Source organism: Schistocerca serialis, chromosome 5 (genome assembly GCF_023864345.2).
Source record: "Schistocerca serialis cubense isolate TAMUIC-IGC-003099 chromosome 5, iqSchSeri2.2, whole genome shotgun sequence".
In the NCBI taxonomy this organism is placed as follows: Eukaryota; Metazoa; Arthropoda; class Insecta; order Orthoptera; family Acrididae; genus Schistocerca; species Schistocerca serialis.
Window position 1 is genome coordinate 522,466,445 of NC_064642.1, and position 26,274 is coordinate 522,492,718.

At 42.8% G+C, this 26,274-nt stretch overlaps 1 protein-coding gene across 1 annotated transcript in view; it reads left to right on the forward strand.

Moving 5' to 3' along the window:
• The window catches only part of LOC126481176 (voltage-dependent calcium channel subunit alpha-2/delta-3), an 885,717-nt gene that overhangs the window by 460,753 nt on the left and 398,690 nt on the right, over window positions 1-26,274 (forward strand). Inside the window, exon 4 of the mRNA XM_050104748.1 lies at window positions 9,092-9,314. Coding sequence (XP_049960705.1) covers window positions 9,092-9,314 — 223 coding nt within the window. The remainder of the gene's footprint in view (window positions 1-9,091; window positions 9,315-26,274) is intronic.

A 26,274-nucleotide genomic window follows, 5' to 3' on the forward strand; every position in this document is an offset into this window, starting at 1 on the left:
AAACGTGACGCCACTGGACATCTTTCTCTTGGGTTTCGTTAAAGACCGTGTGTATGTTCCTCCCGTACCAAACAATTTAGACGACCTGAAAAATAAAATCTACGCTGCCGTTTGCTAGTTACTACGGACTATAATTACCCATTTGAGAGCTTCGCTGGGTCGAGAAAACCATTTGCGACGTGCACGGTTTCTCGCTATGGGCGAGGACGGGAGAAACACACTGGTTGCACTGGGTGATCACAATAATTTTAGTTCAAAGTCAGTTATCTAGTAAAACTAGATGGCTCGAGCCCCCACGTGCTTCTTCTCAAAAAAAGAAAGAAAACAATGATCGCCCAAGCACCTACATAGCAAGCATGCCCTTGGTGTTTCGTAAAATGTGGTTGGACTTATTAACTAAATTGGCTACGTTAGGTCTGAGGGGTGCCAACCACATCTGCTGTACTATCCCCAGTAATTTTAAATTAATGTCAAGTTTATAAAAATAAATGTTAGCAGGTAGCAATAATTTTTAGTGCACGCAACACAGTTTTAACTAACTGGAGTTTATTTTAACTTGTTCAGGACAGATGTGACTGGAATACTGGTACGTGTTCTTGATTTCACCTCAAATATTTACCGAGTTAGTTCAACAGCGCCACTCAAATGTTCATCACAATCATTAATGTTTCTTTTAAAATAGCTGAAACCCCAAGATGAACAAAGTTCCGAGCGGAGAATACTCCAAAAATAATAATAAACTAAACACAGTCCGAAGTCCAAATGCAAGCTGAAATCACTATGTCCCACAGCGATTGTTCAGAGTTAAAGTTCGACACAACTTCGCGGTACGAAAATATTCTAAATTCAACTCGTGCGCGAAATTTTCACAAGTCTCGCAAACACACCACAGAGAATTCTTCAAAGTCCCGCAGTGGTTAGACACTGGACTCGCATTCGGGAGGACGACGGTTCAATCCCGCGTCCGGCCATCCTGATTTAGGTTTTCCGTGATTTCCCTAAATCGCTCCAGGCAAATGCCGGGATGGTTCCTTTGAAAGGGCACGGCCGACTTCCTTCCCCGTCCTTCCCTAATCCGATGAGAATGATGACCTCGCTGTCGTGTCTCCTTTCCCAAAACAACCTCAACTCTTCAAAGTCCAGCAGCACCCAACTGCTGAAAATCACAAATTCCACGCATCTTCGCGGTCCGAAAATATTCTAAGTCAATTCGTGCACGGACTTTCGCCAGTCACTCGTGCTACCCCTTTCAGCTCAACTGAACGACTGCCCTCTACCACAGAAAATGGCCGCCCTTAAAAGCCCTCGGTTTGAATACTCTGAAGTCAAATCAAGTGTTTGTGCACGTGAAATTTACTTTTACACTTAATATAGATACAATAAAATGCATGTAACACTTCTATTCAGACGGAAATTTTCCGCTGAATTCAGATTCATCATCATAATTTCTGTACCGAATCTTATTCTCATATTATTAAAATTTATGTGTTCTTCATAGAGAACTTTTCATTATTTAAAATACTTTCAATGCATAAATAACTGATATTATTATTGTATTACCTATTTCCTTAAGTCTACTTTTCCGTGCTGCCGCTATCTTGATAGTTCCTGTTTTTTATTTATCAAAATTCTGCATTTTAATCCCGAAAACAGCATTCCGGCTCCTCATTTGAATTTTTAAAACATGTAAGAAAATTACGTAGATATCTTAATACTACTCATTCAGACCTTTCATTTGACACTTAGTTCGTAAAATTTTGTCAAAGCGTCTCCAAGATGTCCAGTTTACAATCTTACTTAGTTATTAAAATATTCAATTTATTATAATTAAAAAACTATCAGGGCGACTGGAGGCGCGTTTATAAGAGCACAACTGGCTAATTTTCTGCTTTAAAATGAGCCTACAAGCTCCTTTGTGCCACATTGGGATCAGCTTTTATGTATTTCTACATCATACATTCACTTTAGCTCTCTGCTACATCGACCCGGAGAAAGCCCGCAATGAGCCAGCGTACCTGCCGTTGAGTTTCCCCGTCACGTTGCTGGACGCCAAACTGACCGTACTCATTTTAAAGTACCGCCATCTGTCGGTCAGTGCCGAAACTAGGACGATTCTGCTGCTGTCAAGACGGCTGACACACATCCACCTTAGATGTAAACACGCCAGATTCTCGACTGCCACTTTGCCGCGATTTTTACTACAGAAACTGCGGTCTTCACATCTGCCCCCTAAAGCCTGTCACCTCACACGTTGCCCAAGTTACACCCGATTTTCTGCAACGAGTGTGGGAAGAAACTGATTACCGGTGGGATGTTTGCCGCATCACAAATGGCAGTCACACTTATGACCATGGAGGTAAGAATAAGGGGAGATGGCGCTACGTATCCCAGCCGTACTACGTTTTGAAGCCATGGGAGCGTGTCTCGCTGCCATGACACTCTGACCAAAACATTGCCCGTGTGCTATAGCGCTGCGTGTATTACAGTCGCTAATTGCACCATATACGCATGTAACGTCATTAGATTGGTTGTTTCAAAGTTTTTGTTTAAAATAAAATCTCGTAAAGGCGAAATTCCTCATTTCTTCTGATTAAAAATAGTTTTTAATGTAATATTACGAATAGCTAGCCTTCAATGTAAACGATACAATTTTGTTAATTCAGTAATAAACGTGTATCACAAACTAAATAATAGAAACTGAAAACTAAGTTAGCTATACCCTCCCTCCAAAGCCCCATAAATACATCTTGTGTGTAATACGTACTGGGACATTTCAGATACGTTATGCTACTGGGAAACACTGTTCATTATCACCAATATTTACTGAAATACGGTACATAGAATGGCAAATCTACACAGTGTCCTGTTTAGGCCTATACTTTACGCCAGTTAATGTAGTGTTAGCTTTTAATTTGGTACATGATGAAGACAAAGTGAGTTACTCAACACTTCGATTATCGACGATACGTACGTATTATACTGAAACGTGAACTTGAAAACTAAGAATTTAATTCTTTGAATTAACATACCTTTTGCAAATGTTTTGGGTGTGTAGGGAAAACTGATGGTACAGCATTTTCTCGGAGCCTTACTGTTGAAAGGGAAGTTCGGTCTATGTCCTCTTCTCGGAAATGCTAGGAACATATAGTGCTCCATTTAGACGCACGCCAATTCTTCCTCCTCACGGCATTCTCCCACAGAGCTTTCCGACTTTCATTTTTAGGAAATCGAAAATCGTACAGGAGAAAACCACGCTATAGTACAAGTACCGATGTAGCACACGTTCATTCACAATGAAGTTGTAAAATCACACTTAACGAGACAACTTACACATGAAATGTTATTCCCTTCGATTTCGCATCACAATCAGAACGATTCGTACATCCGAACACCACACAAGTCACCATAATAGCGCAAAATTCTTCCAAAAGCGAGCGACAAGCCTATGCACACAAGCTTACAGCAGCAATGTTTTGGTCGAATTCAGATGGCTACCCTCGGCTTCACATAGCTTCACAGCTGTGACGTCACGGCGTCTCCCTCTATTCTTACCTCCATGCTTATGACGCTTGGAGCTGTGAATGGCATGTGTTCAGCGCTCTTAAGGGTGGCCACCTGGCGGCCATACAACCCGACGCCTCTTCTTGACCGTGGTTCGCCTCGGTGCAGCTTCTAGACGTTATGTGAGTTATATCATTCTTATGAGGCTACAACACGGGTGTTACCCCACACACCCATATCTGTTGAAGATTATCAGTTCTGGACATTGCGATAAGGACTCAACATCAGTAGCGGATCTAAACCACGTCACATTGCAATGTTGCAAGTACACTGCTGCACAATCAGTTTTGAAATTGGTTGTGAGAGTTTATCCCCTCCCCACAAACGATCTGGTTTTACTCCACCGTTTTGAGAAATATAACTTGTTCACAGACTATCTGAAAGCCACCAGCATCCAAATTTAGTTTATGAGTTGCTGAGGTCTGCATTTTCACAATGCATCAGCCCGGTTCGTAATCGAGTGCGTAATTTTGTGTTTTAATTTGCGCGCAGATCTCTGTTCGCACAGTAAATTTTCATTCTTGCTTTCTTGTGCATTTTAACTCACTGTTCCACTGGCACTATTGTACATACTGTTGGTTGTATTGTGTTCATCATTTTGAGTTTTTCTTTTACTTTTAAGTACGCCTGCCTGTATGCTACATTTCTCATGTTATTGTATGATGTTATTCATAATTTTAAACTTCAGCTATTGTTGTACTTTTTGTATGATGTACGGCGTCAGCCCTTTCATGTGTTGTATTATTTTAAGAGCATCTGAGTGTCTTAATGTTGTTGTGTAGTGCTGTTTGTAATCCCGCTCCAGTGTCACTGTTATCACTGCCGCCAGATGTCTAGTCTTTGTATGCTAACTTCGTAATTTTGTTTTGGCTCTGAGCACTATGGGACTTAACATCTGTGGTCATCAGTCCCCTAGATCTTAGAATTACTTAAACCTAACTAACCTAAGGACATTACACACATCCATGCCCGAGGCAGGATTCGAACCTGCGACCGTAGCAGTCGCGCGGTTCCCCACTGAGCGCCTAGAACCGCTAGACCACCGCGGCCGGCAATTTTGTTTTATTCTGCTTTTTGCAATGATGTTTCTTTGGCACTTTATAACCGTTGTTGGCTGTATGGTCCTTATAATCCAAAGCTAAAATAAAGAAATAAAAAATAAGTAAAAATGTCGGTCACGTCAAACCAAAATGACACGACACGTTAGCGTATAACTTGAGGTTGTTCGCTACAAAATGACACATCTCACGATTCAATAAGTTATTCCAGAGTTGTAAAGTCCTTTTTGACTCACCCTGTATAATGCATTACAAAAAGTGTGTTATGTTATACCTTGGATATTTGATAATGACCGATTGAAAATCACGTGTATTTCTTAAATTATAATATCTCGATGGGTACACTCTTTGCTGTGGCAACATATGGTTACAATGGTTCTACAAGTACCCATTACGCTCAGTCTCTGTATGTCAGCTGAATGAGTCAAAATACTTCACTTGTGTGTCATAATACGCCCTGCAGTACGGCATTCGTCTGCAGCATGATATATGAAATGTAAAAGTCGTACTGTTTTTTGCTTTGTAAGCACCTCTTTTTGATTATGTATGATGTTCAGTACTTAACAACTATGGATTGTGAATTTTTCGTCAGCAACATGTGTTGTTCCTGACTGTGTATTTGGTATAGTCCCTGCATGATGGCTGGAAACCGAAATCGGTCGGTATAAATGTGTAAAATTCACTGCAGCCAAGTTAACATGCATTTGTTAAAAGAAGCTTTTTGTCTAGATGCGACAGACGACAGGATAGTGTCGGCATGTGGTTGTTCTCTGCTCAGAGACCATAGTTCTATATCTAGGTACACTGAACAGCCAAAGAAACTGGTACACCTGCCTGATATCGTGTAGGGCCACCGCGAGCAGGCAGAAGTAACGCAGTACGACGTGGCATGGGCTCGACTAATGTCTGAAGTAGTACTGGAGGAAACTCACACCATGAATCCCGCGCGGCTGTCCATAAATCCGTAAGAGTACGAAGGGGTGGAGATCTCTTCTAAACAACACGTTGCAAGGCATCCCAGATATGCTCAATAATGTTGATGTCTCGTGGATTTGGTGGTCATCAGGAGTGTTTAAACTCAGAAGAGTGTTCCTGGAACCACTCTACAGCAATCCTGAACATGTAGGGTGTCGCATTGTCCTGCTGGAATTGCCCAACTCCGTCGGAATGCACAATGGACATGGATGGATGCAGGTGATCAGATAGGATGCTTACGTACGTGTCACTTGTCAGAGTCGTATCTACAGGGTGTTACAAAAAGGTACGGCCAAACTTTCAGGAAGCATTCCTCACACACAATTAAAGAAAAGATGTTATGTTGACATGTGTCCGGAAACGCTTAATTTCCATGTTAGGGCTCATTTTAGTTTCATCAGTATGTACTGTACTTCCTCGATTCACCGCCAGTTGGCCCAATTGAAGGAAGGTAATGTTGACTTCGGTGCTTGTGTTGACATGCGACTTATTGCTCTACAGTACTAGCGTCAAGCACATCAGTACATAGCATCAACAGGTTACTGTTCATCACGAACGTGGTTTTGCAGTCAGTGCAATGTTTACAAATGCGGAGTTGGGAGATGCCCATTTGATGTATGGATTAGCACGGGGCAATAGCCGTGGCGCGGTACGTTTGCATCGAGACAGATTTCCAGAACGAAGGTGTCCCGACAGGCAGACGTTCGAAGCAATTGATCGGCGTCTTAGGAAGCACGGAACATTCCAGCCTATGACTCGCGACTGGGGAAGACCTAGAACGACGAGGACACCTACAATGGACGAGGCAATTCTTCGTGCAGTTGACGATAACCCTAATGTCAGCGTCAGAGAAGTTGCTGCTGTACAAGGTAACGTTGACCACGTCACTCTATGGAGAGTGCTACCGGAGAACCAGTTGTTTCCGTACCATGTACAGCGTGTGCAGGCACTATCAGCAGCTGATTGGCCTCCACGGGTACACTTCTGCGAATGGTTCATCCAACAATGTGTCAATCCTCATTTCAGTGCAAATGTTCTCTTTACGGATGAGGCTTCATTCCAACGTGATCAAATTGTAAATTTTCACAATCAACATGTGTGGGCTAACGAGAATCCGCACGCAATTGTGCAATCACGTCATCAACACAGATTTTCTGTGAACGTTTGGGCAGGCATTGTTGGTGATGTCTTGATTGGGCCCCATGTTCTTCCATCTACGCTCAATGGAGCACGTTATCATGATTTCATACGGGATACTCTACCTGTGCTGCTAGAACATGTGCCTTTACAAGTACGACACAACATGTGGATCATGCACGATGGAGCTCCTGCACATTTCAGTCGAAGTGTTCGTACGCTTCTCAACAACAGATTCGGTGACCGATGGATTGGTAGAGGCGGACCAATTCCATGGCCTCCACGCTCTCCTGACCTCAACCCCCTTGACTTTCATTTATGGGGGCATTTGAAAGCCCCGTACTAAATGCAGACACTCTTCGTGCTCGTATTGTGGACGGCTGTGATACAATTCGCCATTCTCCAGGGCTGCATCAGCTCATCAGGGATTCCATGTGACGGAGGGTGGATGCATGTATCCTCGCTAACGGAGGACATTTTGAACATTTCCTGTAACAAAGTGTTTTAAGTCACGCTGGTACGTTCTGTTGCTGCGTGTTTCCATCCCATGATTAATGTGATTTGAAGAGAAGTAATAAAATGAGCTCTAACATGGAAAGTAACCGTTTCCGGACACATGTCTACATAACATATTTTCTTTCTTTGTGTGTGAGGAATGTTTCCTGAAAGTTTGGCCGTACCTCTTTGTAACACCCTATATATGTACCAGGAGTCCCATATCACTCCAACTGCACACGCCCCACACCGTTACAGATACTCCACCATCTTGAACAGTCCCCTTCTGGCACGCAGGATCCGTGGATTCATGAGGTTGTCTCCATACCCATACACGTCCATCCGCTCGATGCAATATGAAACGAGACTCGTCCGACCAGGCAACATGCTTACATTCATCAACTGTCCAATGTCGGTGTTGAAGAGGCCCAGGCGAGGCGTGAAGCTTTGTGTTGTACAGTCATTAAGGGTACACCAGTGGGCCTTCGGCTTCGGAAGTCCATATCGATCATGTTTCGTTGAATGGTTCGCAGGCAGACACATGTTGATGGCCCAGCATTGAAATCTGCAGCAATTTGCGGAAGGGTTGCACTTGTGTCACGTTGAACGATTGTCTTGAGTCGTCTTTGGTCGCTATCTTGCGGGACCATTTTCCGGCCTCAGCGATTTCAGAGATTTTATGTTTTACCGCATTCCGGATATTCGTGGTACATTCGTGAAATGGTCATACGGGACAATCCTCACTTCATCGCTGCCTCGGAGATGTTGTGTCCCATCGCTCGTGCCCCGACCATAATACCACGTTCAAACTCACTTAAATCTTGATGACCCGCCATTGTAGCATCAGTAACTGATCAAACAAATGCACCAGACGCTTGTTGTGTCGACCGCAGCGCCATATTGTGCCTGCTTTTTTTTTTCTTCTTTATTGACTTTCGATTCCCCACGAAGGGGGCGGGCTGGCAGCAGTTTAGTATGCCGCTCTTGAGCCTACAGAATTTGTTTTAAAAAGAGGAAGATAATAAATAATAAAAACAGGCGATAAAATCGGAGACTGAAATGGCAACATGGCGGAAAAAAATCGTGGAACTTCAAACATAGAAACAAAGGGATGATGATGCTAATAAAATACATATGAAGCAGACAGGTAAAATAATAGACAGACAATTAAAAAACACGGCGACAGTCTGGTTTCTGTTCGCAAGAGACATAAAATTCACACCCAGCGACAGCATGATTTCTGTTCGTAACACTTTGGAAACACGAACAACACTGAACATTCACTTGAACACTGCACTAAAAAGTTGGCAAATATGACATGCCGCAGCCGAGGGCAAGGGGGGGGGGGGGGGGTTGGGAACCTGGACAGATGATGGGAAAATAAAAGGGGGGGGGGGGGCGGAAGGATAGGGAAAACGTAAGGGGGGGGAGGGGGAAAGGAGCCGATGGGGGACGAGGACCTACAAGAGGAGGGGGGGGGGGGGTGCTGGGCAGACGCGGCAGAGAGTGGGAAAGGCAGAGGAGGGGAACACAAAGGCACTCGGGGGGGGGGGGGGGGAAGGGAGGTAGGGAGAGGGTAGGCTGGGAGAAGAACAGGATGGAAGGGGGGGGGGGAAGAGGGAGCCCAGAGAAAGGACGGAGGAAAGGAGGGGGGTGAGGATCAGAGTTGATAGGAGGGATAAATGGAGGGAGAGAGGGCATCATCGGGAGGGGTGTGCCTGTTTACGTATGTCTGTATTTGAGTACGCATGGCTATACCAGTTTCTTTGGCGCTTCGGTGTAGTATAGAGTATACTATGCTCGCTCCGTAGCCGTTGCTGCTGCCTGTGTCTCACGGCGGTCCTCCTCGTGTTGTTTGTGCGCAGAGGATCATGGACTCGGCGGAGCAGGCGGCGCTGTCACACCGGCCGGAGCGGTCGTCGGGTGCGCGCTACTACAACTCGCGCCGCCTCAACGAGTACGGGCCGGACGGCCGGCTGCGGCCCGGCTACCAGGAGATGGCGCTCACGCCCAACCGCCACTTCGACCAGCTCGCCGTCAACACCAGCCTCAGCGCCGTGCTCATGCCGCCCGACGTGCACGACTCAGGTGGGTCCTGCCCGCTGCCTTCTCCAACACATCGGGTGATGATCGTGCACAGGCTGGGAGCTAACCTCCACCAGTGTCAGTTCGATGTTAAATCCGAACACGACTGTGCGATCATACACCGAGGTGACAGAAGCCGTGAGAGAGCGGTGTGCAAAAACAAGATTGCAGTAGTATCGCATACGCAAGGTACGGGGTGTTCAAAACGTCTCTCCGCAGTGTCGTATGATTGTCAGCCGCGCGTGCCGTATGCCGCAGTGAATATACCGAAATAAAACTAAGTGAAATATAAGTTATTAATTTAATAAATATTCATTTTTACTTACAAATTTTCACATTAAATGTTGAAAGTGTCCCCCCTGTTGTTGACTACACAATTCAATTCGTCCAATCATGTTTCCAAATACAAGATGTAACATTTCTTCTGTAATAGAAGCAGTGGAAATGGATATTGCAGTTTTCAATTCATCGATGGATTTTGGACGGTTTTTATAGACAGTTGCTTCCGCTTCACCCCAGAAGAGAAAGTCAGGTGATGTTAGGTCAGGTAATCGTGGGGCCAAAGTCCCTGTGAAATTATGCGATCACCAAAAACATCAGCGAGCAGTAACATTGAAACGCGAGCTGTTGAAAATAACCGTTCAGTATTTCACTTAACATAAGTTCTCCTATGAATAGGTACAGAATATCACTGCAGTATCGTTGTGCGTTTATTGTTTCGTTGAAAAATATGGGACCCACAATCCGACGTCTAGAAGTTGCAATTCAAACTCCTATTTTCACAGAATGAAGTAGTTTCTCGTGAATGCACAATGGATTTGCAGTACTCCACATCGAAAATTTTGCAAGTTCATGCGGTTCTAGGCGCTTCAGTCTGGAACCGCGCGACCGCTACGATCGCAGGTTCGAATCCTGCCTCGGGCATGGATGTCTGTGATGTCCTTAGGTTAGTTAGGTTTAAGTAATTCTAAGTTCTAGGGGACTGATGACCTCTCTTTTTTTTTCTGCTAGGTCACGTACCCGGATTAAAGAAACCACGCCTCATCAGTGAAAAACGTTTTATTAATAACATCCCTTCCATTTTGTTGAACGAATTTTTTCAACCATTGACAATAATGCAGTCTCTTGCCATGATCAGTATGTTTCAGTTCTTGCACGAATGTTACTTTGTATGGGAAAAGTTTTAATTTTTTACTTACAGCTGTATGGGCCGTTCCGACACTAACATCGATTTCTTGGGCGAGATTTGTTACTGACTTGTTCCGACTCATTGACATTTTATCGGAAATATCGAGTAGTTTATCCTCAGACAAAACGCTAGGACGACCACTTCTCGGTGCATCTGTCATTGAACCCATACTTCGATTTGTTAATCAAATCTCGCACAGTATCGCGATGTGGGAGTGTTGTCTCCGGGAAAACTGAATTAAATGTTTGACGAACTGAAACTGTGTATTTACCACCAGCTTTGAACACTTGTCCGACTAAAAACACATGTCCTTCAATGTTTAGCATTTTAACAGTGCTAAAACGAAACAAACGAAGGAAGGAACTAAACTTGAACGTTCACGTCAACACGTAACGACACACACCAACGATACTACTGACGCTGGCTAAGATAAACGAAACAGTGGAACGTTGGGAGAGTCCACTTGAAAGGAAGTAACCCAGGCAGGCGAACAATCATACGGCACGCGCGGCTAACAATCATACGGCACTGCGGAGAGACTTTTTGAACACCCCGTATAAAGGAGCATTGCATTGGCGGAGCTGTCACTTGTACTGCCGTGTTCCGCGTGAAAATGTATTCGACGTGATGTCGCACCAACGGAATTCAAAGACTCTGAACTCGTAATGGTAATTGGGGTTAGACACATGGGACATCTCATTTCGGAAATCATTATGAAATTCAATTTTCTGAGCTCCACAGTATCAAGATTGTGGTGAGAATACCAAATTTCCGTCATTACCTCTCACCACGGACAACGCAGTGGACGACGACCTTCACTTAACGACCGAGACCAGCGGCGTTTGAGTAAGGTTGTCAGTGCTAACGACAAGCAACAATTATTGAAATAACCACAGGAATCAATGTGGGTCGTACGACAAACGTAGGACAACGCGGCACAGTTTGGCGTAAATGGGCTATGGGAGGACACAACGAATGCGAATGCCTTTGCTAACATCACCACATTGCCTGTAGCGCCTCTCCTGGGCTCGTGACCGTATCGGTTGGACCCTAGACGACTGGAAAGCCGCGTCTGGTCGGATGAGTCCCGATTTCAGTTGGTAAGAGCTGATGATATGGTTCGAGTGTGGCGCAGGCCCCTCGCAGCCATGGATCCAGATTGTCCACAACGCATTGTACAAGCTGGTGGTGGCTCCTTAGTCGTTTAGGATGTGTTTATATACGAGGGTCACTCCAAAAGAAATGCACACTATTTTTTTAAAATCCATCTTTTATTCTACATGTCTGAAAGTTTTACAGTGTGTAGAGACATCCTTTGGGAACAATATTTTCATTTCTCCACATAATTTCCATCCCTCTAAACTGCTTTACGAGATCTTGGAACCAGCGCCTGTATACCCGCACGGTAAAATTCTGGACCAACCTGATGGAGTCACTGTTTGGCAGCGTGCACAAGGGAGTCATCATCTTCAAACCTTGTTCCACGAAGAGAGTCTTTCAGTTTCCCAAAGAGATGATAGTCACACGGACTGTAAGGCGGGTGTTTCAGTGTTGTCCATCCGAGTTTTGTGATCGCTTCCATTGTTTTTTGGCTGACATGTGGCCGTGCATTGTCGTGCAACAGCAAAACATCCTGCTTTTGTCGATGTGGTCAAACACGACTCAGTCGAGCTTGAAGTTTCTTGAGTGTCGTCACATATGCATTAGAATTTATGGTGGTTCCACTTGGCATGATATCCACAAGCAAGAGTCCTTCGGAATCGAAAAACACCGTAACCATAACTTTTCCAGCAGAAAGTGTAGTTTTGAATTTTTTTTTCTTGGGTGAACTTGCATTATGCCTCTTCGTCTCTGGTGAAAAATGATGGAGCCATGTTTCATCACCTGTCACAATTCTTCCAAGAAATTCATCTCCACCATTCTCGTACTGTTGCAAAAGTTCGCTGCATACCGTTTTCCTTGTTTCTTTGTCAGCTACTGTCAACATCCTGGGAACTCACATGGCACAAACCTTTTTTTAACACCAACACTTTCAGTATTCTTCAAACACTTCCCCTATCCCAATGTAGCGTGGCAATTGGTGCACTGTGATGCGTGTGTCAGCAGTCACCAATTCGTTAACTCTCTGCACATTGTCTGGAGTGTGTGCAGTATGAGGCCTGCCACTCCGAGGACAATCCTCAATACTGCCGTGCCCGCTTTCATTACGTAACCTGCTTGCCCAACGACTAACTGTACTGCGATCGGCAGCAGCATCTCCATAAACCTTTTTCCACCTCTTGTGGATGTTTCCCACTGTCTCGTTTTCACAGCACAGGAATTCTATGACAGCACCTTGTTTTTCTGACGAACGTCAATTGTAGCAGCCATTTTGAAGACATGCTGTGACGGCGCAACTCACGGGAACAGGTTGAACTAAGTTCGAAAACAAGCGGGAAGGACGTATCTACACACTGTAAGACTTTCACACGTGCAGAATGAAAACTGTATTTTTACGAAAATAGTGTGCATTTCTTTTGGAGTGACCCTCGTAGAATGGACTTGGTCCTAGGCTACTTGGAGACCATGTACAGCCATTCATGGACTTCATGTCCCCAAACAACGATGGAATTTTAATGGATGACAATGCGCCATTCACTGGGCCACACTGATCGCGATTCATTTGAAAAATATCCTGGACAATTCGAGCGAATGATTTGGCCACCCACTTCGCCCGACATGAATTCCATCGTACATTTATGAGACTTGATAGTAAGGTCTGTTTGAGCACAAAATCCTTCACCGGCAACACTTTTGCAGTTATGGACGGTTATGGAGGTAGCATTGCTCAGTATTTCTGCAGCGACTTGTTGAGCCCACGCCACGTTGAGCTGCTGCACTACAATGGGCAGAAGGAGGTCCGGGTACGATCTTACGAGGTGTTGGCTGGCTCTGAGCACTATGGGACTTAACTGCTGAGGTCATCAGTCCCCTAGAACTTAGAACTACTTAAACCTAACTAACCTAAGGACATCACACACATCCATGCCCGAGGCAGGATTCGAACCTGCGACCGTAGGGGTCGCGCGGTTCCAGACTGTAGCGCCTAGAACCGCTCGGCCACCCCGGCCGGCTTACGAGGTTTCCCATGACTTCAGTCACCTCAGTATAATGACATCAATTAACACAATGTTCCTTCTTAATATTTTATATTTACATGTTGTTATCATTCCCGATTTTTACGTTATGTTTACGTTTTCTGGTATCGAAAGATTATACACCAATCTTAATTTTCATTCTTCATTTGTGCCTATCTGTCCACATATGTTCTTCACTACTTTTTCCTCTAATTAATGCGTGAATTCCTTGTGTTAAGCCGGCTGTTGCGGCCGAGCGGTACTAGGCGCTTCAGCCGAGAACCGCGCTGCTGCTACGGTCGCAGGTTCGAATCCTGCCTCGGGCATGTATGTGTGTGACGTCCTTAGGTTAGTTAGGTTTAAGTAGTTCTAAGTTCTAGGGGACTGATGACCTCTGATGTTAAGTTCCATACTGCTCAGAGCCATTTTTGAACCTTTTGTTAATGTGGCCAGTGCTCTCCCTCTTTTTTTTTTCTTTCCTAGTGGTTCCCATGCGATGATCGGCCACAGCAATTTCTCCTCTGACATCCTTTCGTATGTCCATACCATACGAGTTGTCTTTCGTTCACATAATCTTTTGTGACATGAATTTTCCTTCCTTGTGACTTCATATCTAAACCTTTTCTGCACTAATATGTCTACAAACGTCTTCAATAGACCATCTTAGTTGCCATCAATATTTCTATTGATTGGAATTCCGTTTTCTTTACTTCTGATCCATGTGTCATAACGCTTCTAATAATTGTTTTGAAGATTTTTTTCCTTTACTTTACAATCTGTTGATTCCATAAAATACCATGTAATGTTCCAATACTGAACTTTCCAGAATTTATTGTTGAATTAATCTCCGCATCTTGTTTACTATCTTGTGTCATTTTTACTGCTAGATATTTATACCCTTCTGCACGTGTAATCGTTTCCATCCTTTCTTCTCGTGTCCAAAACTTGGTTTGTTCCTTCTGTTACCACATATGAAGCATCATGAAAAAGTTCCCCTTCCACGACCGTACAGTCCAGAATCGGTACGCCAGTTAGTCAAAATCGCCGTGAGCGTTGAGGCAATCATCGCACAAAGCACCAGGCTGTGTGAGGAAGTCCATCACTGCCTGCTGCACATCCACGTCGCAAAGAAATCGTTGATCTTTCAACACCTTTTTTAAGGGCTCGAATGCGTGTTAACCGCATGGGAAGAGATCAAGACACATGACAGGCGCCCGAGTGTCTCTAACTTGATTTGGCATGACTTGCGTGTTACATTTTCAACATGGGGGGCGTGCGTTATGATGAAGTAGCAGCAATTCATGTCGCAGTTTTCCCGGACTTTTCACCTTAATTGTTCTCCGTAATTTCTCCCCATGCCCACTATTCATTTTCCAATGGATGTCTATCGATGATAGTCCTTCGTCAGCCAATAAAAGCAAAACAGAATGTTGGTCCTGTTCGGAATCATTTGGTAATAACGTAGGCATAGTTGACTTTTCTGTATTTACCGCATATGCATCGGAAGACACGAATGTCAAACTAATCTCTTGCCTAAATGTCGGTGCTTATACAACCGTATCGGAGTCGCCCTATATTGCTTACGCGCTGCAGAAACGCCCTCAAACGTGTCACGAGGGACACAAAGAAATCCTAACTGGTGAGGGATGAGTGTGGGGTGGAGGTTCGTTTTAAAATTACTTTTGTACGTGTTTCTTGAATAACTAGGAAACCGTGGCCTCCAGCGAAAATGTATCCCACTACTAGGGACAGCTGAATCACCCTGTACATACGAAGTCGTAATTTATGTATGTACACCTCCAGGAACTATGGTGCTGTTTACATATATATTACCAGTAAATATTTTTTTAGATCTACAATGATTTTTAATAATTATGTATTTGCTGACAAGATAACCAACTAACAGGGAATGCCTAAAGAGGGACATAACTCACCTAGAACTATAAGCGACAGTCATATAAGACAGAGGGAAAAAATTAATTAAATTGTTTATTATTTCACAGGCAATTCTCATAACTGTCAATAAATTTATCCCACTGCGAGACAAGGGGGTCAGTGCCCTCGTGGAAAAACGTTTGCGGTTGCCTACCAAACCATGATTGTACCCAGGCGTGCACCTCTTCTTCGGAAGCAAAACGACGGTCACGAATGTCTTTCTTCAGGCCTCCAAAAATGTTGGAGAGAGATCGGAACTGTATGGAGAATGTGTAAGGGCTTCCCAGCGAAACATAAGTAGCGTACTCGATACAACCTTGTAGCTCTGTAGAAACTCATTCGTGGCCGTCAATTTGCTTCGGACGTATTGGTGCAAGCCTAGGAACATTCATGGTTCCGTAGGCAACCGCAAACATTTTTCCATGATGGTACAATCCGTCTTGTCTTCAAAAATAGTTAAAATGGCTCTAAGCACTATGTGACTTAACATCTGAGGTCATTAGTCCCCTAGACTTAGAACTACTTAAACCTAACTAGCCAAAGGACATCACACACATCCATGTCCGAGGCAGGATTCGAACCTGCGACCGTAGCAGCAGCGCAGTTACGGACTGAAGCGCCTAGAAACGCTCGGCCACAGCGGCCGGCCCGTCTTGTCTCACAGTGGGATAAATTTATTAACAGTTATGGCGATTACTTTTGAAATAATAAACAGTTTACTTACTTCTTTTCCATCTGTCTCTTTTTTTCATTTGCCTACACCTTATACGATTGCGGAACCTAAACAATGCATAGCTTTACATAGAAAAAATTGATACATGCATCCTGGTGGTTAATATGGTCACGATAACACACTAATTGTTTTGGAGGTTATAGTGACCAATCGTTAAAGCAAGTATAGATTATCAATATATTTACTCTGTCAAAAAAATACGAAGGAAATTCAAAAAATAAGTTACATGTCGAAACTTTCTGTCAGATTAAAACTGTGTGCCAGTCCGGTACCCGAAACTGGGTTCTTTTAATTTCGCGGACTAGTGCTTCACCGACTGAGCTATCCACGCCCAACTCACGACCCGTACGTGGCGACGTACTGGCTGAAGTATAGTTGTGAGTGCGGGTCGTGAGTCACGTTTGGATACCTCAGGTCGTATACCGAGGTTCTGCCGGCACGGTAGCTCAGCGTCTTTCGTCAGATAACTGGCAAACATTTATAATAAAAAATAAATAAAATTAAAAAGAAACTGAGTGATGGTCTCATCGATAGAATCTGAAATATGCCATGCGACATTCGCATAGAGACAGTGACGAAAAACGGCGAAGATACACATCGGAAGAATGACGACAAAAAGACGGTGGAGGACTTATCTGCTAAAGGCAAAGGTCCCACACTGGAGTTTCAATCTGGTAAACAGTTTTAATCTGTCAGAGAGTATCAGATCAGCGCACAATCCGGTCCAGAGTTAAAATTCATTCTGAAAGATTACGCGTTATCATGGCAGGCCAAGTAACTTTTAATGAAAGGCACAATACACTTCAAAGTAACAAAGATGCAGAACACGATTTTTCAACATAGTTACCAAGTCTCTGTAAACAAGGGTCGGAACGTTCAGCAACCGTTCAATTCCTCGCCGCTAGACACTGGCTCCTTCGTCACAGACCTGTGAATGTCATCATCGTTGCAAAAAATTTTTCCCACATATGTCTTTTTCTGTTTGCTGAAAAGTGGAAATCAAATGCTGCAAGATCTGAACTTGCTGATCAACATCAGCCACGTCTATACAGCCTTGATCAAATTGTTGACACCATTCCGCTGCGACTGGACACGGCCCTGTATTTAGTTCATACACCGCCAGAATTTCGCCGTGAGTCTATTTGCAATTTCAATGTTTTGTTCACAACAACCGCACACTATTCCGCGTACTTGAACTTCATGGAACTTCTCCGGCTATTCCTAAGTTACAAGTGCTTTACACTTTATGACAGGGCCGGCCAAACGCTGCGCAGTGTGCAGACGTGCGGAAGTGCTGCACATGTGCGCACGTGTGCGACAGCGAGCGACAGCGACATCTGTTATTAGACATGTGTCCTAAATGAACGGCGGCGGCTCCTCTTCCCTGTTTATGTGGTACAAGGAAGAGCGCAACATACCCAGTCTCGTTTACCGCCTGGTGACCGTAACCTTGACAGTACTGAGAAATGGCAGGTACTGTGAAAAAGCAACGGACGGCAGATCTATGTTCTCGGTCGTTTCGATCAAGCATCAGTGATGAAAATCCCCCGCAATTGCTTGCGTTTGTCAATGAGCCGTGCTTTTGTGCCCGATATTAACTATATCGTTTCGCATGACCAGCGATAAACGTGTTTGGATTTATTCCTTTCATAATTAAAAATTAGTGTTTACTAACTGTGCATTATTGCCTCATTCTGCTCCATGTTACATTATTATCAGGAAAATTGGTCATTAAACCGATTGTTGTATACTTACATTTAGTTTTTTTTTTTAAATGTGTGAAGGGCTAAGCTCAGCTGAAGTCGATAAAACATAACATTCATCTAATTGTCGTTTATTACGCAGATTTAAGACGGAACTGATGAAAGATATAGCAATAATGGTACAGGTGATCATCGAGAGGTCTGCGGTTGTCATCTGTTCAGAGGTCAGCGAGACAGAAATTATGTGGGTGTAACTGAGGGCACCGAGAATTAGTTATAGGAAACCTTGCGTTGGTTTAATGCCATTTGAAATCATGACTAAGGTTCATTGGAAGTCGCTAAGTGCTCTATTTCTTAAACACTAGATCAAAAACATTACGCGTATTTACGTGCCGTCAGTCAAGCTGCCTTAATAAAAACCCACGGTTGTTACCTGTATTACTTGTCTTATTGGGTTAAACTGTTAACATAAAAGCAGACGTCTCAATGAGTAGACTGTGACAGTATTTTAAGTGTTTAATACGCGAAATACCTTCCCATGATTGGCTTGCAAGCTGTGGAAAAAGCACTAGAATGCGCCGGTACAGAGTATCTCAGCAAGTGGATAAAGCGACATCTGTGCGTAGAAACATGCACTACATGAACACTGACGGCTGCGGCGTGCACGCTGTGGCCCGGAAGTTGCACATGTGCAGAGGCACCGCACGCGTGCGGAATTTCTGGCTGGCCCTGCTTTATGATGACATTTGTAGGTATACAGATGGCACAGCAATAGGAGCATGTATATCTGGTACCACAACCGACATGTAAACAACCCACTTGAAACACAAACTGTTTAATAGCCAAGAACACTGCCTAAAAGAAACAGAATTTTCTAGGAGATAATGTCACACTCCTGGTAGCAAAAGGCGATGCCAAAACCATAGCAGGCATCGTTAATTTGTTCAGTAGTCTACAACAGAAAATTTCATTTACAATGTAACATGAACAAGACAAAACTATCTGTTGGTAGCTGAGTGGTCAGCGTGACAGACTGTCAATCCTAAGGGCCCGGGTTCGATTCCCGGCTGGGTCGGAAATTTTCTCCGCTCAGGGACTGGGTGTTGTGTTGTCCTAATCACCATCATCTCATCCTCATCGACGCGCAGGTCGCCGAAGTGGCGTCAAATCGAAAGACCTGCACCAGGCGAACGGTCTACCCGACGGGAGGCCCTAGCCACACGACATTTCCATTTTTACCTAGACCTAAATATCATGAGACACAACAACACATGTACATTCATAATTTATAGGAAAAATACAATAGTCAACAACACAACACCTGCAACTTCATGTCACCCAAACCGTCACAAACAGGCAGCATATAGTTCAGCCATGGGAGAGCCAACCATGACAAAACTCTACCATCTAGTGAGGAAGATGTATGAGACAGGCGAAACACCCTCAGACTTCAAAAAGAATATAATAATTCCAATCCCACAGAAAGCAAGTGTTGACAGGTGTGAAAATTACCGAACTATCAGTTTAATAAGTCACGGCAGCAAAATACTAACACGAATTCTTCACCAGAGAATGGAAAAACTGGAAGAAGCCGACCTTGGGGAAGATCAGTTTGGATTCCGTAGATATGTTGGAATACGTAAGGCAATACTGACCCTACGATGTATCTTAGAAGATAGATTAAGGAAAGAAAAACCTACGTTTGTAGCTTTTGTAGACTTACAGAAAGCTTTTGACAATGTTGACTGGAATACTCTCTTTCAAATTCTGAACGTGGGAGGGGTAAAATACAGAGAGCGAAAGGCTATTTACAATTTGTACAGAAACCAGATAGCATTTATAAGAATCGAGGGGCATGAAAGGGAAGCAATGGTTGGGAAGGGGGTGAGACAGGGTTGTAGCCTATCCCCGATGTTATTCAGTCTTCATATTGAGCAAGCAGTAAAGGCAACAAAAGAAAAATTTGGAGTAGGAATTAAAATCCATGGAGAAGAAATAAAAACTACGAGTTTTGTCGATGACATTGTTCTGCCAGAGACAGCGAAGGACATAGAAGAGAAGTTGAACGGAATGGACAGTGTCTTGAAAGGAAATATAAGATGAACATCATCAAAAGCAAGACGAGCATAATGGAATGTAGTCGAATTAAATCGGGTGATGCTGAGGTAATTAGTTTACGAAATGAGACGTTTGACGTTTGTTAACATCGAGTATAGATTTAAGTGTCAGGAAGTCTTCTCTGAAAGTAATTGTATGGCGTGTAGCCATGTATGGAAGTGAAACATGAACGATAAATAGACAAGCTTTCGAAATGTGGTGCTACAGTAGTATGCTGGAGATTAGATGGGTAGATAACGTAACTCATGAGGAGGTACTGAATAGAAGTGCGGAGAAGAGGAATTTGTGGCACAACTCGACTAGAAGAAGGGATCTGTTGTTAGGACATGTTCTAAGGCAACAAGGGATCACCAATTTAGTATTGGAGGGCAGCGTGGAGGGTAAAAATCGTAGAGGGAGACCAAGAGATGAATACACTAAGTAGATTCAGAAGAATGTAGGTTGCAGTTGGTACTTCGAGATGAAGAAGCTTGCACAGGATATAGTAGCATGGAGAGCTGCATCAAACCAGTCTCTGGACTGAAGACCACAACAACAACAACAACAAAGTTCAGTGCTGCTTAGGGCAATTAAAATACCTTTGAATCAAGAAAACACGCAATCGGAAATAAAAATAGTGAAACACATTGCAGTTTCCGGTGGCTACAGTGCTTCCATGGTTGATGCATATCTAGGCAAAATGAAGAAACACTCTGATACAAATCACACCACAAAAGATGAAAATAAAACTAAATGTATATCTAGCATTCCATAAATTGGCAAAGATTGTAAATATCTTCAAAACCAACAGAGTAGAAACTGGATTCTCTACATCTACTAAAACATAAATTGCAATCATGACACATATTCAGAGTCAGGAATATACAAAATAACATGACTGGAACCTTTGACAAACAGGCCGAGTTTTCAACATCATGTAAACAGAGCACATTGAGGCCTGAACACACACACACACGACACAACATCAGTAATAGCCCCACGTACAAACAATACAAGACACTCATTCTGATAACAGAGCAAAATGTCAAAATAGTCCACAGGTTAAACGAAGGTTGTAAGGTACGTCTGTTGGAAGACCTGGAGTTCCATTCATACTCCAAAAACATGAAGATAAAATATTGACGGCTGAAAGGAAGGAAAAACTACAGCCGTTATTTTTCCCGAGGATATGCATCTCAACTTTATGGTTAAACATCTGCATCTGCGTCTACATGATTACTCTGCAATTCACAATTAAGTGCCTGGCAAATGGTTCATCGAACAACCTTCAAGCTATTTCTCTGTCATTCCAATCTCGAACGGCACTCGGGAAAATCCAACACTTACATCTTTCTGTGCGAGATCTGGTTTCTCGTATTTTATCATGATGATTATTACTCCCTATGTAGGCGGATGCCAACAGAATATTTTCGCAATCGGAGGTAATAGTTGGTCATTAAAATTTCACGAGAAGATTCTGCCGCAACAAAGAACGCATTTGTTTTGATGATTGTTACCCCAATCCACGTATAATATCCCTGGCACACACTCCCCATTTCGCGATAATACAAAACGGGTTGCCCTTCTTTGAATTTTTTCGATGTCCTCCGTCAGTCCTGTCTGATGCGGATTCCACATTGCACAACAGTACTCCAGAAGAGGGCGGACAAGTGAGTTTTCTGCCAGTAAACCGCACTCCTCCACTCTGATCTCCGGGTGGAGACTAGTCGGGAAGATGTCATCATCAGAAAAACAAAACCGGCAATTTATGGATCGAAGCGTGGAATTTAGATACCTTAACTGGGTAGGTAAGTTAGAAAATACAGTGAGTATTATTGACGTGCAGTGGCAGGATGAACAGAACTTCTGGTCATGTGAATACAGGTTACAAATAAAAAATCAAATAGAAGTAGTGCAGCAGTAGGTCTAATAACGAATAAGAATCCCGAAAGCTACTAGGGGCAGCATAGCGAACGCATTATCGAAGCCAAGACAGACACAAAGACAACATCGAACAAAGTAATAAAAGGTTATACGCCAACTAAGTAAGCAAATAATAAAGAAACTGAAAGAATGTGTGGTGAGATAAAAGAATGCTTTCCGGTAATTAAGAAGAGAAAAATTAAACTGTGATGAGCAACTGAAATTTGATAGTAGGAGAGGAAGAGTAGGAAAAATAGTAGGAGAATATAGACTAGAAGAAGGAATGGAAGAAGAAGCCGCATGGTAGAATTTTGCACAGAGCATAATTTAATCATCCCTAACACTTGGCTTAAGAATGTTGAAAGAAGATTGTATACTTGGTAGAGACTTTGAGACACCGGAAGGTTTCAGATTGATTATATAATGATAAATCAGAGATTCCGGAAGCAGATTTTGAACTGTGAGACATTTCCAGAGGCAGGTGTGTCCCATCATAATTTATTGGTCTTAAACTACAGATTAAAACTGAAGAATTTGAAAAAGGGTAGGAAATAAGAGAGATGGGACCTGGATAAGCTGAAAGAACCAGTGGTTGTTGAGACTTTCAAAGGGAGCATGAATGAGGAGCATGAGGCAACGAATGACTGATAGAGGGGAAAGGAATACAGTATAAGACGAATGGGTAGTTTTGAGAGATGCAAAAGTAAGGCAGCAGAGTATCAAATAGGTAAAAAGACAAGGGCAGGTAGAAATTCTTGAATAACACGAGATATTGAATTTAACTGATGAAGGGAAAAAATTTAAGAACGCAGCACACGAAGGAGGTGAAAGGGAATATGAGAGTCTAAAAATGAGAGTGTCAGAAGTGGAAAATGCAATATGGCTAAGTAGGAGAGGCTGGAGAACAAATGTAAGTCTATAGAAACATGCACAGCTAGGGGAAAGATAGATTACGCCAACATGAAAATTAAAGACGCTTTTGGAGAAAAAAGTTGCAACTGTATGAATAACAAGAGCTCAAATGGAAATCAGTAGTACGCAAAGAAAGGAACCGACAAGTGTGAATACTACTGAACTATGACTTTAGTAAGTCATGTTGCCAAACACTGATTTATTTTATAGCAGAATGGAAAAACTGATAGAAGCTGACCTTGGAAGAGATGAGTCTGTGTTCCTAAGAAATTTGTAACATGCGACCCTACGACTTATCTTAGAAGTCTGGTTAAGGAAAGGCGAACCTAAGATCGTAACATTTCTAGATTTGGAAAAAGCTTTCGACACTTCACTGGAATACACTCTTTAAATTTCTGAAAGTAGTAAGGGTAAAATACAGGGAGCGAAAGGCTATTTATAACCTGTACAGAAACCTGACGACAGTTGTACGACGAACGACATGAATAGGGAACTGTGACTGAAACGGGAATGTGACAGTTTGTAGCCTATTCCCTCTGTTTTTCGATCTGTAAACTGGGAAGGGTATTGGTAAGAAGAAATAAAAACTACGGTTTGTCGATGACATTGTAATTCTGTCAGAGAGAGCAAAAAATTTCGAAGTACAGTCGGATGGAATGGGAAGTGTCTTGAAAAGAGGCTATAAGATGAACATAGCAAAAGTGAAGTTAGGATAAAGGGATGCAGTTCAAATGTGTGTGAGTTCCTAAGGGAGTAAACTGCTGAGGTCATCGGCCTCTAGACTTACACACTACTTAAACTAACTTTGCTAAGAACAACACACACACCCAGGACAGAGGGAGGACTCGAACCTCCGGCGGGAGGGGCCGCGAAATCCGTGACACAGGCCATCAGAGCGCGCGGCCCCTACGTGCGGCGGATGCCGTCTGTGTAACCAGGCGATGCAGAGGGCCAAAAGTAGTAGATGAGTTTTGCTATTTGGTCAAAGACGAAAGGGGCTGAAAGGACAACTCTGAGCATCAAGAAATTTTCAGTTTTTAATATTCTAGGAAAGCGGAAAAGGGGGAGGGGGGCAAAAAACTGCAGAGGCAGATCATGAGACATGAACAGATTGAAATGTATGTGGGTTGCACTAGTTATTCGGAGATGCAGAAGCTTGAACAGGATAGAACAACGTGAGAGCTGCATCGAATCAATCTTCGGACTGAATACCACAACAACTAGAAACATAATATTACATGGGAAACTGGAAAGTGATTCAGTTAATATCTTCAGAAGCTTCAGAAGCTCAGAAATTTTGAGGTTTGCCGATGACATTGTAATTCTGTCAGAGACAGCAAAGGACGTGGAAGAGTAGTTGAACGGAATGGACAGTGTCTTGAAAGGAGGATATAAGATGAACATCAACAAAAGAAAAACGAGTATAATGGAATGTAGTCGAATTAAGTAGGGTGATGCTGAGGGAATTAGATTAGGAAATGAGACACTTAAAGTAGTAAAGGAGTTTTGCTATTTGGGGAGCAAAATAACTGATGATGATCCAAGTAGAGAGGATATAAAATGTAGACTGGCAATGGCAAGGAAAGCATTTCTGAAGAAGAGAAATTTGTTAACATCGAGTATAGATTTAAAGGTCAGGAAGTCGTTTCTGAAAGTATTTGTATGGAGTGTAGCCATGTATGGAAGTGAAACATGAACGATAAATAGTTTGGACAAGAAGAGAATAGAAGCTTTCGAAATGTGGTGCTACAGAAGAATGCTGAAAATTAGATGGGTAGATCACATAACTAATGAGGAGGTATTGAATAGAATTGGGGAGAAGAGGATTTTGTGGCACAACTTGACAAGAAGAAGGGACCGGTTGGTAGGACATGTTCTGAGGCATCAAGGGATCACAAATTTAGCATTGTAGGGCAGCGTCGAGGGTAAAATTCGCAGAGGGAGACCAAGCGATGAATACATTAAGCAGATTCAGAAGGATGTAGGTTGCATTAAGTACTGGGACGCGAAGAAGCTTGCACAGGATAGAGTAGCATGGAGAGCTGCATCAAACCAGTCTCAGGACTGAAGACCACAACAACAACAAGCTTCAACGGTATATTTAAATAAAAATAGTGACACATAGAAATAAGTACCGTAGCAAATATATACAAGTAAACAATCATTTTCCGAAAAGCGTACTGCAAAATATAAATAAAAAGAAAATCGTGGCTGATAGTACAAAAGTTATTTCGTAAACAAACCCGAACTATTTGAAGCATAATTATGAAATTTAAATTTTAATCAATGTCTATACTGTCGAAATTCTTGTTTTATTTTTTTAGGCACGGACTAAAAGTACTAAAACCACATCTCTTAGCAACATTGTGAGTACACTTCTACGTCTAATTTTCAAACTTTTGCTGTTATGATTTCCTCCCCGAGTCTTGATATTTCCTGTCCCTCTTCAACATCCAATAATTCTTAGCCATAATATTTTCATTCGATCCACTTTGGCAGTGCTCCTGTGTCTGTTTAATGTCCTGGTAGAAGAGTTCTATTTGCTCTTCACTATAATGTCCCAGATTTTCAGTGAAGGAGTTAATATGGAGGTGTAGGAAGTTACGACCTAGCTTCCTGAAATTTTTCCAAGTGGCTTTGATGATGCACATGTAATCAGGATCCTTTTTATTCCCTAAAAGGTTTTCAGTAACAGACGTGAAGGCAATCCGTGCAACTGTCTCTCTCACATTCATTGTCTTCAGATTCGTAATCCATCACTTTGTGAATTTGCGGAGCAGCAAAAATTCCAGCCTTGAATATTTCTTGTCTGATGAGGGGAAATTTCATAGAAAGTCGCTTAAAGCAGTCTCCATGTTGTGAAAGAGCCCTTACAAACCACTTTGTCAACACTAGTTTGTTACACAGTGGTGGGAGCAAAATATTTTGTGGACTACAAGCGGTTCATGCAACAGTTTTCAGTACTATATACAAATGTCTCCGATTTTGTCAATCTTTTACACTCCAACGATTTTGATATGCCCGGCGACCACACTTACGTAAAAAGCAGCGCTTTTTTGTGTACCCAGCTCGTTTTCTTATTAAAATTTCTATAACGAAAGAATAAAATAATCTTTATTCCATTACGAAAGAAATGTATGTGACGGAAGAAAACTAAGAGCAGTTTTGACCAACACCAAACTTTAGTTAAGAAAACATATTGATTTTCAAATATCTGTTACGGTATTAGTAACAATGCGTAGATCTCGTAAGGAAGACGTGTTCTGACTTACGGTCCTTCTTGACGGTAATTTCCAATATGTGACCTAGTACAGACTACGTAGAAATTGTAAACTATGTCAAAAAAGAGTAGCAG